Below are 12,984 nucleotides of genomic sequence, written 5' to 3'. Positions count from 1 at the left end.
TAGTATCTTCTGCTCACTAGCTGATAACCATAAAAATCCATTACCCCAAATTGAAGAAATGTTTCCAATTGAGTGTATTTTCCACTTTATCACTAATTAAGATATTGTCTGCTTATTTTAATAAAATTTCATTTTTCTCTTATTTCATTTTGTTATATTATGCCAGTGAGGAAACCAGTGACTTATCTGATCAAAACTGTATTTGCATCTGTCAGGGAAGCTGGCATGTTTCCAGGGGTGACTATTTAGTAACTGAAACCAGAATTAGAGCAAGAGACATCATTCTGCCATCCTTCCACTACCCGGCCAAATGCTTTTCTTACTATTGTCATATAATTTTTTTTATATTGCCATTTTAAATATTTATATTCTAAAATCTACAAAGGAAAATAAATAGCACTCTAAAAACTCATGTGCAGTTATTTTAATTGGCAGAGGCAATGGGGTGGATCAGGTAGAGGGAAATTTAATGAATGTCATACATTTCATTCTGTGGATCCCTTTGAAATAATTGGTCCTGCAGTCATGGCCATCATATATTCTGTTTTAGCCTGAGGCGATCAGTGTTTGCATTATAATGAACACTGGGGAGGAGGGGGTGGTGGAGTAAAGAGAAAGAACTGTCACCGCGAAATGCATCCGTGGGACCCTCAAAGCGCTGTCAAGGCCTGCTCACTCTCAGATCCCAACACAAAACAAGCTGGGTGCTAGGTTGTTTTTAGGTCGATGAATTAGACTTATTTCTTATGAACAAATCACCCAAGCAGGTACTGGGGCACCCCGGCATGCTCCCTCCAAGGCTTCCTTTGGAAAGGGGTGTGCAGCACCCAGTGCTTCCCCAATCCTCAGCACCCATGGGCTTCTCTTTGGAAAGGGCTGTCAAAGCTGAAATGAGCCAAGAATCAAAATGAAACGCTTTCATGGTTGCACGTTAATATCAACCAGAAGCCATGGCATCCAGCCTGGCCATGTGCATTATGTATTACTAGAGGTCCAGTGCACAGATGTGCACCAGTGGGGTCCCTCAGCCTGGCCTATGACATCCCCTGAGGTGTCCCAGATTGCTAGAGGACGCAGGCCAGGCTGAAGGGCCCCACCAGTGCATGATCAGGTCCTGGGAGGGATCTGCCAGACTCCAGCAGCAAGCTAACCCACCAGTTGAAGCATCTGCCCCCTGGTGGTCAATGTGCATCATAGTGACTGGTCAAACGGTCGATGAACAGTCGGACACTCAGCATATTAGGCTTTTATTACATAGTGTAGTTGGCTCCAAATGACATTTGATTGTTTCTAGAAAGAAATTTACTCTTAATGAACGGGTATACAATGATTTATGGGATTTTTGTTTTGCTTTACTTTAGATTTTCTTTATGTTTTATTTTTTTTAATATATTTTATTGATTTTTCACAGAGAGGAAGGGAGAGATATAGAGAGCTAGAAACGTCGATGAGAGAGAAACATCAACCAGCTGCCTCCTGCACACCCCCTACTGGGGATGTGCCCACAACCCAGGTACATGCCCTTGACCGAAATCGAACCTGGGACCCTTCAGTCCACAGACCGACACTCTACCACTGAGCCAACCGGTATTGGCTTTTTTTATGTTTTAAATGCAAAAGAACTATTCTCTAAGTGCCCTGGTGGGGAGCCAGCATCTTAGAAATGAGTGGCCATCTCTGTCACAGGTGTTGAAGGGTTTACTCCACCGTGTTGACAAGGAAGCAGGCATCAGGTGGCTAGCTGGGGGCTTTGAGCGACACCCCTGCCTTCCCTGTGAGCCTTGTCTTATCTCCTGTAAGAGCAGGACAGAAGAACTGATAGGGCATCAGGGGGTTGGCAATGACCCCTTCCAGGAGTGGCAGCTGCTCTTGGTCATTGTGGAACATCAGTGTTGGCACGGTAACGGAATGATGTCTGCAGTGCAAAGTACCAAGAAGTGTGAGATCTTTTCTGAGTTACAGAACCCGAAACACTTCAAAACAAGTTGTTGCATCAAATACACAGGCCACTGGCTTCAAAATAGGAAATACCTCGGCCCTTGTGATTCAGGCATTTGCAGTGAAGCTGGAGGGGCGCAGGCCCGAGTTCAGGGCACAGCTGCGCATCTGGCTGCCAGGAAGGTGCACACACACACACACACACACACACACACACACACCAGTGCCCTGTGTGTGCTTCCCGAGAACAGTCAGCTGGTAGTGATCCCGGGGCAAGTGTGTGGGTCTCCAACAGGCAGAGCCAGGCAATCAGAGGGTCAGGGGGACCCTGAGTCAACTTTGGGAAATTCAAAAGCCCACCTCAGGAGGTTTTTAAAAAGGAAAAGCCACTGTTTGTTTTTTGTTTTGTTTTGTTTTGTTTTGTTTTGTTTTGTTTTACAACCTAGTGACTTGGAAACCTTTAGTCTGACGTTAAATTGTTTTTATTATTATTCCTCTGTTCTCCTCTTGCCTGGGTCTCAGGTCATCAACATTTCAGTGATGAAGGTGCTGCACCTCTCCCTCTTGCCTCCTGATCCCAGGATTCCTACAGGCATGTCCTCAAGCAGGAAGTTTGCCCTAATCCAATGATCTGCAAACTGCAGCTCAAGAGCTGCGGTTTGCCATTCTGTTGACTAATGAGTTTGCTGACCACTGTGTAAGGCATAGCCTTGCCTAGAAGTTTTGACTTCAGGTTAAAGACATTAGTACATTATTAAAATGTTTTTTAAGTGTTTTTCCCTAAGGCAGTGGTCGGCAAACTCATTAGTCAACAGAGTGGCAAACCGCAGCTCCCAAGCCACATGTGGCTCTCGAGCCACAGTTTGCCGACCACTGCCCTAATCCATCTCCACTTAGGCCTGGCAGAGTCCTTTCAAGGAGCATGCAGAGTGGTTGAGACCGAGAACTCCGGAGCCGGCCGGCCTGGGTTCACATTCCAGCCCCACCACTGACCAGCTGTGTGGACTTGGGTAGTGACCTGGCTTCTTGGTGCCAAGACTTCTGCATATACAAATGGGAAATGGCCCTGGCACCTGCTCATAGGTGTGTGCTTTGTACTAAAGACACTGCCCTCTGTAAAGCATTCAAAACAGTCCTGCAAGTTGTACAGAGAGTACTGGGTAAGTGCAGGCTCAAGCTGATGTTTTTCTTCCAGAGGCTTAGAATCATGGGTTTAGAATGATGCTCATATCACTCATGGTTCAAAAGGCTTATTTAAAAATTGCCATTTTGCCCTGGCCAGTGTGGTTTAGTTGGTTGGCTGTCATCCCATGCACTGAGGGGTTGCTGGTTCAATTTCAGGTCATAACACATGCCCAGGTTTCTGGCTTGATCTCCAATAGGGTGCATGCAGGAAGCAGCCAATCAATGTATCACTGTCACATCTATGTTTCTCCCTCTCCCTCTCCCTTCCCCGCTCTCTCTAAAAGTCAATTTTTAAAAAATAAAACTAAATCTATTTTTAATTGCTGTTTTCACCTATTGCAGTTAACCAAGATCAGAAAGGTCAATGCCACAATGTTGGCAAAGTCTGGAAACACAGGCTCCATCAAACTGTCGGGGGGAGAGGGACATGCCAACCTCTTCATGAGGCAGGTCGGCAATACTGAAATTACAAACGCGCGCTTTTTAAAAAGTCTTATTTATAGTATCCAAAAAAAAAATATTTTCAGACAAAATGTTTTAAGCTGTAAGAAACCTGTCAGTGGAGAAACACAGCAAAGCACAGAGGCTAAGAACAGAGATTCTAGAAATAGATGCCTTGAGTTAAAGCCCCCGTCTACCACTTCCTTGCTGTGTGACCCTGGGTAAGTTCTTAGACCTCTCTGTGCTTCAGTTTCTTCGTGTTTAAAATAAAAATAATAATGGTATCTACACATAAAGGATATTGTAATAAATAAAATAGTTAATATTGGTCAGCCACTTAACAACAGTGCAACCTGTAAGTGCCATTAAAGTGTTTATCTAAAACATTTATAAAGGAAGTAAGACACGAGAAATATATTAAACTTCCTCCACTAATCAATTATAAGCTCAATCAAGCTCTGTTCTAGCACAGCTCCTAATTACACATATTTTAAAACTACTAAGAACGTTTTAGAAATCTAAATGGGCTAGAAAAATGTTAACCTTTAATAGTTTGGCACCCACTCAAATTGGGGCATCTTCACTTAAAGCCATAACATAACTGGACTTGGCGCAGAGGGCAAAGGAAGCCATGGGCTCTGGGTCTCCCTGCAGTCTGTTCCCACGCCTGCTGGCTTCGTGGTCATGAGGAGGCACGTTGGGATACACACAGGTATATAAATGCAGACACGTTTCTCTAAAATGGGATGATGAGACAAAATGGCTGATTTCCATAAACTAAGGAAATAGAGCAACCGCAGTCCTGTTCCCTCCACAGCATGAGGCAGTCATCCCGCCGGCAAAGTCAGACAGGAGCGGGGGCACCCCATGGCCCAAGGAGCTGGGCCCAAGAGCTTCCCAACGAGCAGCGCTGCCCGCTGTTCCCAGGTCGTCTCTGGGCTGGCCACAGCACGAGACCCCACAAGACGGTCATTTGCTGCACGAGATGCCCCCTCCCCCTCACTGCTCCGGCTTCGCCTTCAGGGACAACAGAGCTCCAGGAAGAAGCGAACCCCCTACACCGCGGGAAACAGAGTCGCCCTCATCCAGTCATCTGTCTGCCAGTGCATTTGCGACTGATACATGGAACAGGCTTTCATTTGGACAAATGTCCATTTTCTCTTCCTAATTTGAACACGGATTCTTTAAGACAAAGCCCATGAAACATTAGCTAAGCATTTCAAGTTAATGGGCCATGGAGTCCTTTTTCCCCACCAACCCAGGGAGCGTCCCCCGATGTCCTGTTCTTACAGCAGCATCAATTATTAATATGCATATTTCTGCTGACGGAGGACCTCACCATCAACGTAGGTTGCGTTATCCGGTTCCAGGTCATTAACTGTGGAAAGCTTGTAAATGTAATGGTTTACTCACATGGGAAGCCTTCATTAAGACGCGTAATTCTACCGCTAATGTATTTCAATACATCGTATGTTATCTTGCTTCCTATTTCCCCTTAATATTCGTAATTTATTTTTAAATGAGTTGCTGTTTATGCAACGATGAGTTCTCGAATTTGAATTCCGTATGACCGGGGTTGCTGAGGAGGAAAAGATGTTTTAGCCCCAAGGAAAAGCTGCTGGTTAACATGGGGACCCAAAGAGACGACAACCTTTACATTCAGAAGCGACTAGAGAAAGAGACTGCCCAGGACCCCAAGTGTATGTTTGTCGGAGGAGTCTGTAGGGAGAAACACACCTGGACACACAGGAGAACAGCACTGGGTGGTATATATATAGCAGGAGGAAGTCCTAGCGAAAGAGTCGGAAACCCCATGGCTTCTTCATTAATGCAGAATGACTCGGAAATTCACTTAAGTCTGAACCTCCGTGTCCTCATCTGTCCAATGGGATGGCCAGGTCCCCATTTCCACCCCAGAGGTGGATGTGAACGTGAGTGAAGGACTCCGGTGAATGAACGTGGGGACAGAGTGCAGTCCCACGGGAGCTGGGCGATTTCCCTGTTCTGCTCAGAAGTCACAGAGCGGGAGGAAGTCCGCCAAGCAACACATGGAGAGCTATTGACAAGACATGCATCAGAGTCACGACTCACTTCTTCATTTTTAGGGGTAAACCAGGAAATGGCCCCGTTTAAACTACAGTTTGTATATGTACGTCTGTGAAAGAAATTTGCCATAAATCACCATAAGAAGGATGTAATTGGGGGGTGGAAGCCATTCGTGTGATTTGTTGATTGAGAATCATAACATTAATGCAAGACTTCAATTTTACACATTCATCACAGACGGAGGAAGTTGGGTCCTTGGTGGCAGGGATCCATTTTAACATAGTCACATAAACAATGGCTATAACAGTCCTTGGAGAGATGAGAGAAAAATCTGTAGAAGAATTATAAGATGTAGGTACTGGGAATGGGAAACATTATCTGGGTGGTGTAAGAATCGGCTACTACTTTATCTGATTAAGGAAAGGGAATTCCTATCTTTTTATATTGACTCAAAACGTATCATACAAAGTCCTTCCTTTGATCACTTGCCTTTGATCATTTTTAAAAATGATCCTGTAATTTTCATTCTAGATTCAGATTTAAAGTAGTTTTAGCATTTTTTCCTGTCATAACAGTCACACATTCTTATTATATTAATCATAGACAATTGGCTTATTTCCTTAGACTTCCTGATGCATGTTTTTATAAACTCTTATATGTGTGATTTTCTTTTCATCTTTCTGACTTGATTTTGTGTCATTAAGTGGACGCTGAATTCCAACAACATCTGGATTGTGGTTTCAAGTTGAGAAATCACTCCCAGAGGTTCATAGGTATTTCTTGGAGATTGTAAGTGTGTGTGTGTGTGTGTGTGTGTGTGTGTGTGTGTGTGTGTGCTTGTTACATGTAACGCATTCAATTGGAATTTATTTTAGTACGTGACATGAATTGAGTCTTTAAGATGACCATTTCCCCCCAGTAATTGATTTAAATTTATAGTTTTATCCATGGAAACAAGACCTTCAATTTTGTCATATACATTTCACAGCTTTCAAAATAGACTTTATTATTTTTCTCTTATCCTGGAAATTTCTCTACAAGGGAGCTTCCTAGCTTCCCTGGGTTCCATGCACTCAATGTCGGAGTCGCCTGTGCAATGACAGCAATCACACTGACCCCCATAGTGACCCCACAGTGAACCTGCACCAAGAACCCCCACCCATGCCAGGCTCCAGACAGGGCTTTCCAGAGAGGGTCCCATTCAGTCGTCACAGCCTAATGCTGTCCCATCCTAAAGAGGGGTGGGTGGGGGGGAGGGGACGGAGCCTTCAGAGAGTTGGGGCCTTGTATGAAATCACACAGGTAGCAAGTGGCACAGCCCAGACTTAAACCCAGACATTCTGCCCCGAAATCCCAGAGCATGGCTTTGGATAACAAAAACTAGGCCTTGTTCCCTGCCTCTGCCATGTGCCAGCTGTGTGCATTGGGAACACTAACTCGACTCTCTGGTTCCATGTCCTCGTGTGGTAATAGTACCTGCCCGGCAGGACTGTGGCAAGGACTATGGGACTGTTTCTGTAGAAGGAGCTCAGGAAATGATCCTGCTCTGCTGCTTTGATCCCTTTTATAAATTTCTCCTCCTTGTCCTCTTTGTGCTCCTCCTCATTCCTGTTCTTCATCATTTTAGACTTTACAGGACATATGGTCTCAGTCATAGCTGTTCAACCAGGACAGTCTAAAAAACAAATAATAAAGTGTTATTGAGATTATAACCCAAAGTATAAGTGAACTATCCATGAGGCCATATTGATATAAATAAATTATTGAATCATTTAATAAATGTGGGAAAACATAATAAATGTGGGAAAACCAGTTTGGCTCAGTGGATAGAGCGTCAGCCTGCAGACTAAAAGGTCCCAGGTTCGATTCTGGTCAAAGGCATATACCTTGGTTGAGGGCACATCCCCAGTAGAGGGTGTGCAAGAGGCAGCTGATCGATGTTTCTCTCTCATTGATGTTTCTAACTCTCTATCCCTTTCTCTTTCTCTCTGTAAAAAATCAATAAAATATATACTAAAAAATAAAATAAATAAATGTGAGGGAATAGACCAATCTATTATGCAGAAAAAATTTCAAATAATTTCAGGTCCTCCACCCTCAAGGAGGTGGAATGTAACTCCCACTCCTTAAGCAGAGGCTATGCACAGTGACTTCCTACCAGGGGACAGGGTGGAGGGGGTGGGGTGAGGGAGGAGTGGTCTTAGAACAGGAAATCTGGAAGATCCCACCTAAGCTAGGTGACCCAGGTGAGCAGCTTGATAGTTGGCCCTCTTGATACGACATGATAAAAATGGCACTTCATCTCTGAGGTCTTCCTCTCAGTGACCCAGGACCCCAGTCTGATCATTACCGGATAGAGCTGTGTGCCAGTATAATCGGCTTCCTCTATAAATCTGTTTATTTTCTTTTTATTCACTTGAAAACATTATTCGGAAAGACATCCCTAGGCTTTGCCAGACCGACAGAGGTCTCTGAGGCTCAGACATTGTTAAGAGCCGGTGATGGGTATGACGGATGATTAGAATTGCTAATTCCTGTGCCCCTTTCCAGCTCATCTCATTGTGACCCACAGCCATGTTTCCTTCCGCTTCAGTGCCTTGGCTTATGCTTTTCTCTTTTCCAGGAAGAGAGGTTCCTTTTATGCTCTGACTCAACGGAAATCTTTTGAGCTTAGTGTCGCCCTGGGTTCTGCAAGCTCTTTGACCGTCCCAGGCCCTATAGCCCCTTTGGGAAGGAAAGCTCACAGAAGGTGGGCAGTGGGCAGGACACAGATGACTGATGAGTGGTGGGAGAACCTTCAGGAACAATGAGGTTCTGGTCTTGTATTTACCCAGTGCTGCACTGGTAACACTTAACTGTGGCTCTCTGGGAGAAATGTACTATGCATATATCATTTATTGATATAAGGTTGTGTACATACAATTTACTACTACTAATAAAATGTACGCTCCTCTTTTTGCAAATTTCACCTGGCCATTGATGCTCACAGAACACTTTCCTTGATTGCCACTGAGCTCTTCTGTGTGTTGTCTGGATGATGAGGATGTTGCCTTTAATAAGTGAGTGTAGTTCTGATATGGACATAGATTGTTATCTTCATGTGCCTTAATCAGATGAAAGTGAGACAACCAAAGGATGCTGCAACTTCAAGCCATCATTGTTAAAAGTTGGACACTTCTATGAATCAGATTACAGTTTTGGGGGCTGGAAGAATATTTCCTCAACTTCTTGTGCTGGTCACAATGTAGCTGATACAGACACGGCACATTTTTATGTTTATCTGCGTTGTTATTTTCCTAGCACTTAAGTCTAGACAATTCAATAAGAACAATATCCGAAGCCCTGACTTACAGCATTTGCTAATTTTTGTAGCCAGCTTCAGGCACCTACCTGAGCGAACACAGTTGGGAAGGTACACACAGTCACCCACCATCATATGGTACTTTCAACACAGTTAAATGATGAACATGCATAATGTCAAGCACATAGATAGTAGTAAAATCCAGTGAAAACAGCTAAGAAATGACGAGATTTTTAGTATTGATGACTCATTTTTAATATAACTGATTTAATTATATGTTTATAAAATTTAGCATTGGTGATTTATCATCTAGCTTGCAAAATTCCTGAAAATGCATCAATTAGATCTCATGAGCCGTTATGGGCTGGCTCCAGTTTACCCCTGAATTGGCCCTTCCTTTGCTAAGTGATCTGGGCTGTATCTCTGAACTCCTTGGGGCTCAGGATCTCTCCCTGTAAAGGAGAGCTGTGCCCCAGCTCTCCAAGGTGTGATTTCTGGCACCAGGAGCTTTCCTTCTCCAAGTCCCTTTTAGCTCTTCCCACCCAAACCCACAACATAGTGCTTCCACAGGTTATTGGCCATCGTTCTAGCCTATGTCATACGTCACTCTTATCCCACCAACTGTATTTCTCTAGGGATTTTAAAAAATAGGTGTTAAGTCTCGACATTGTTCTGTATTTTCTCTGACCATACCCTTAGGATGCTGGACCAGGGCATTTGGTTGGTGCTCAGTAGCCAAGCATTTGTTGACTTGATCTGCAGACTTTGGGGAAGAACATTCTGACAATAAGATATAACATCATAGTGAATGTCTGGGTCAGCAGATAATTTCCTTTTTAGGAGGTCTCTAACAATGGAACAGAGTTTTCAGGGATGATGTTGGATTTTCTTGAAATTAGAGCACTCACATTCTCTTCACAGTTTTTGGCATGCTTCACATACTTTCTTATTCTACAGTCTTTGTTCTCCCACTAACCAAGAAGATTCAGAAAAAGTTTACTTTCTGTGGTTTGGGTGATTTTTTTTTTAAGGTTTACTGAATATGCATTTTTTTTTTCAAGCTAACTTACATCTCCCATTGGATTCTGGTTAATGGTGTGGAGTGAGCACCATCTTTCCTCCCTGGGGCAGTGAATCACATTGACAAATGTTCCCGCCAAATCTGATTCTTGTGTTCTGCATGTATTTCTATGGGCCTTTGGTAAGACAGCATTGAAGATGTTGGGATAATTCCCCGTCTGATATTTTCCACCAGCTTTGTGACCTTTATGATCTCAAACCTTTCTGCTTGCATTTTCAGAACCCACCTCCTCTGTTTAATGAAGTCAGCCCTACAGTAATCGAGGCTGAAAAGGTGACCCGCCTGCGGGATGAGCTGCAGATAAAGCATGAAGAGGACTATAAGATAGCCATGGACACCATCAAGGGCAACCTGCAGTTAATGGAAGGTGCAGACATCAAGGAGAACCTCCGAGACCAGATCCGGCACTGGATCATCGAATGCAGGTGAGCGTGAGTGGCGTAGAGACCATGCCTGTCTCTTCCATCGCAGTTGAGGGTCTTGCATGTTTTCAGCACAGGAGCACGTTGATGTAGCTTCATGAGGGTTTTTAGCTCCATTGTAGAAGAGTGAAATGTCAAGGTTATGAATTCAGGAACTAATTTTTTGTAATGCAGTTGCTGCTGTCTTTTTCATTAAACAGTTTCTATAATGCTTCCCTGACCCTGTGAACTTGAACATCTTGTGCTCCGCCCCCTTTCCTCCTCCAGGCAGTGTGGAGCCTTGCTTTGGGAGAAATAGCTGAGTGACCTTCTCCGTAGTCAGTTTCCTGGTCTGGAACAGGAGGACAAGACTCGTACCACGTCAGGAGGTTGTTAGGAAATTCAGAGCACTTAGACCTCTCCATGTATTCGATAGATCATTGTCATTCTATTATATTGTGGCCACCTGCTTATTCACACATCTGGCTGAGAACAAAGTGGTACATACAAGCCAGGTATTTGCAGTGAATGGTGTGGGCTACGGTGTCACAGTCTCTCATTCTTATCCAATTACATAATTGTGTCCAGAGGAAATAATCTTAGGATGACTTGTGGGATCATGGAAATTTAGGAAGAAAGGCATTGTTTCAAATGAATTGTCTTCCGTTTAAATCTTGTGGGATTATCATTAAAACCATCATTTTTATAGTTAATGAGGATGACATGCCCAATGTTCATGAACTTCTGCAATCAGGAATGCTCCTCCCTTCTCTCGGGACTTCGGAGAATAGGTGTCCACAGAAATGTTTTCTACCAATGACATTATGCTTTAGTTTTATTTAGACATTTTTAAAAACCTATCTTTTTTGTTGAAAGTATTACAGATGTCCTTCTTTCCCCCCACCCCCACCATCGACCCTCCTCCTTCCCACTTCCTTCCTCTCCTTAGCCCTTCAACCCACTGTTGTCTGTGTCCATGGGTTATTCATTTATGCATGTAAGTTCTTTGGTTGATCTCTTCCCTCCCATCCTCCCATTCCGTCTGAGGATCATCAGCCTATTGCATGCTTCCATGTCTCTAGATCTATTTTGTTTGTCAGTTTATTTGTTCATTGGGTTCCACATACACATTAGATCATGTGATACTTGTCTTTCTCTGAGTGACTTATTTCACTTAGCATGTACTCTCCAGGTCCCTTCAGTCTGTCTCAAAGGGTAAAAGAGCCTTCTTTTTTTTTTCTTTTTTTTTTATACTAGTGTAGTATTCCATTGTGTAAATGTACCACAGTTGTTGTTGTTGTTTATCCACTCATCTGCTGTTGGACACTTGGGCTGTATCCAGATCTTAGCTATTGTAAATAATGCTGCTATAAACATAAGGGTTCATATGTATTATTTCTGATGGGTTACTTCAGGCTTCTTAGGATATATTCTTAAAAGTGGGATCACTAGATCAAATGGCAGTTTCATTTTTAATTTTTTAAGGAAACTTCACACTGTTTTCCATAATGGCTGTACCAGTCTGCCACTAGCAGTGCCCGAGGGTTCCTTTTATTCACATCCTCGCCAGCACTTGTTTGTTGATTTATTGATGGTATCCATTCTTGGCAGGTGTGAGGTGGTATCTCATTGTCATTTTAATTTGCCTCTCTCTGATGATTTGAGCATTTTTTTTTCATATGTCTCTTGGCCTTTTGTATGTCCTCTTTGAAGAAGTGTCTATGTCTTCTGCCCATTTTTGGATTGGATTGTTTGTCTTCCTTTTGTTGAGTTGTATAAGTACTTTATATATTTTGGATGTTAACCCTTTATCAGATGTAACAACCAGCATCATATCTAAAGCCATTTCCCCTAAAAACAGGAACAAGACAGGGTTGCCTACTTTTACCACGTTTATCCAACATAGTACTAGAAGTTCTAGCCACAGTGACCAGACAAGAAGAGAAAATAAAAGGCATCCAAATCGGAAAGGAGGATGTAAAACTGTCATTATTCACAGATGACATGATATTGTACACACAAAACCCTAAAGACTCCACCAAAAAAAATTATTAGATTTAATAAATGAAATTTTGGCAATGTAACAGGATACAAAATTAACACCTAGAAATCACTGGCATTTTTATACACCAATAATGAACTCTCAGAAAGAGAAACTAAACAATTCCATTTACCAAAGCAACAACAAAAACTAAGATACTTAGGAATAAACTTAACAAAGGAGGTAAAAGACTTGTACTCAGAAAACTATAGAATGTTGACAAAAAGAGATAAAAGAAGATATAAACAAGTGGATGAATATACCGTGTTAATGGATTGGGACAATTGGCATCATTAAGATGTCCATACTACCCAAAGCAATCTATAGATTCAATCCAATCCCTATTAAAATACCAATGCATATTTCACAGATCTAGAACAAACACTCCAAAAATTTATATGGAACCCAAAACGAGCCTGGATAGCCTACAGCAACCTTGAGAAAGAAGAACAAAGTTGGAGGAATCACAATACCAGATATCAAGCTATCAAAACAGCTGGTATTGGCACAAGAACAGGCATTTAGATCAATGGAACAGAACAGAGAACCC

At 42.8% G+C, this 12,984-nt stretch overlaps 1 protein-coding gene across 1 annotated transcript in view; it reads left to right on the top strand.

Moving 5' to 3' along the window:
* IQCA1 (IQ motif containing with AAA domain 1) overlaps window positions 1–12,984 on the top strand; it is a 111,716-nt gene that overhangs the window by 20,423 nt on the left and 78,309 nt on the right. Inside the window, exon 6 of the mRNA XM_036422142.2 lies at window positions 10,212–10,417. Coding sequence (XP_036278035.1) covers window positions 10,212–10,417 — 206 coding nt within the window. The remainder of the gene's footprint in view (window positions 1–10,211; window positions 10,418–12,984) is intronic.

The sequence above is a fragment of the Pipistrellus kuhlii genome, unplaced genomic scaffold (assembly GCF_014108245.1).
Source record: "Pipistrellus kuhlii isolate mPipKuh1 unplaced genomic scaffold, mPipKuh1.p scaffold_m20_p_7, whole genome shotgun sequence".
Lineage (NCBI taxonomy): Eukaryota > Metazoa > Chordata > Mammalia > Chiroptera > Vespertilionidae > Pipistrellus > Pipistrellus kuhlii.
This window is presented reverse-complemented; position numbering and strand designations above follow the sequence as displayed.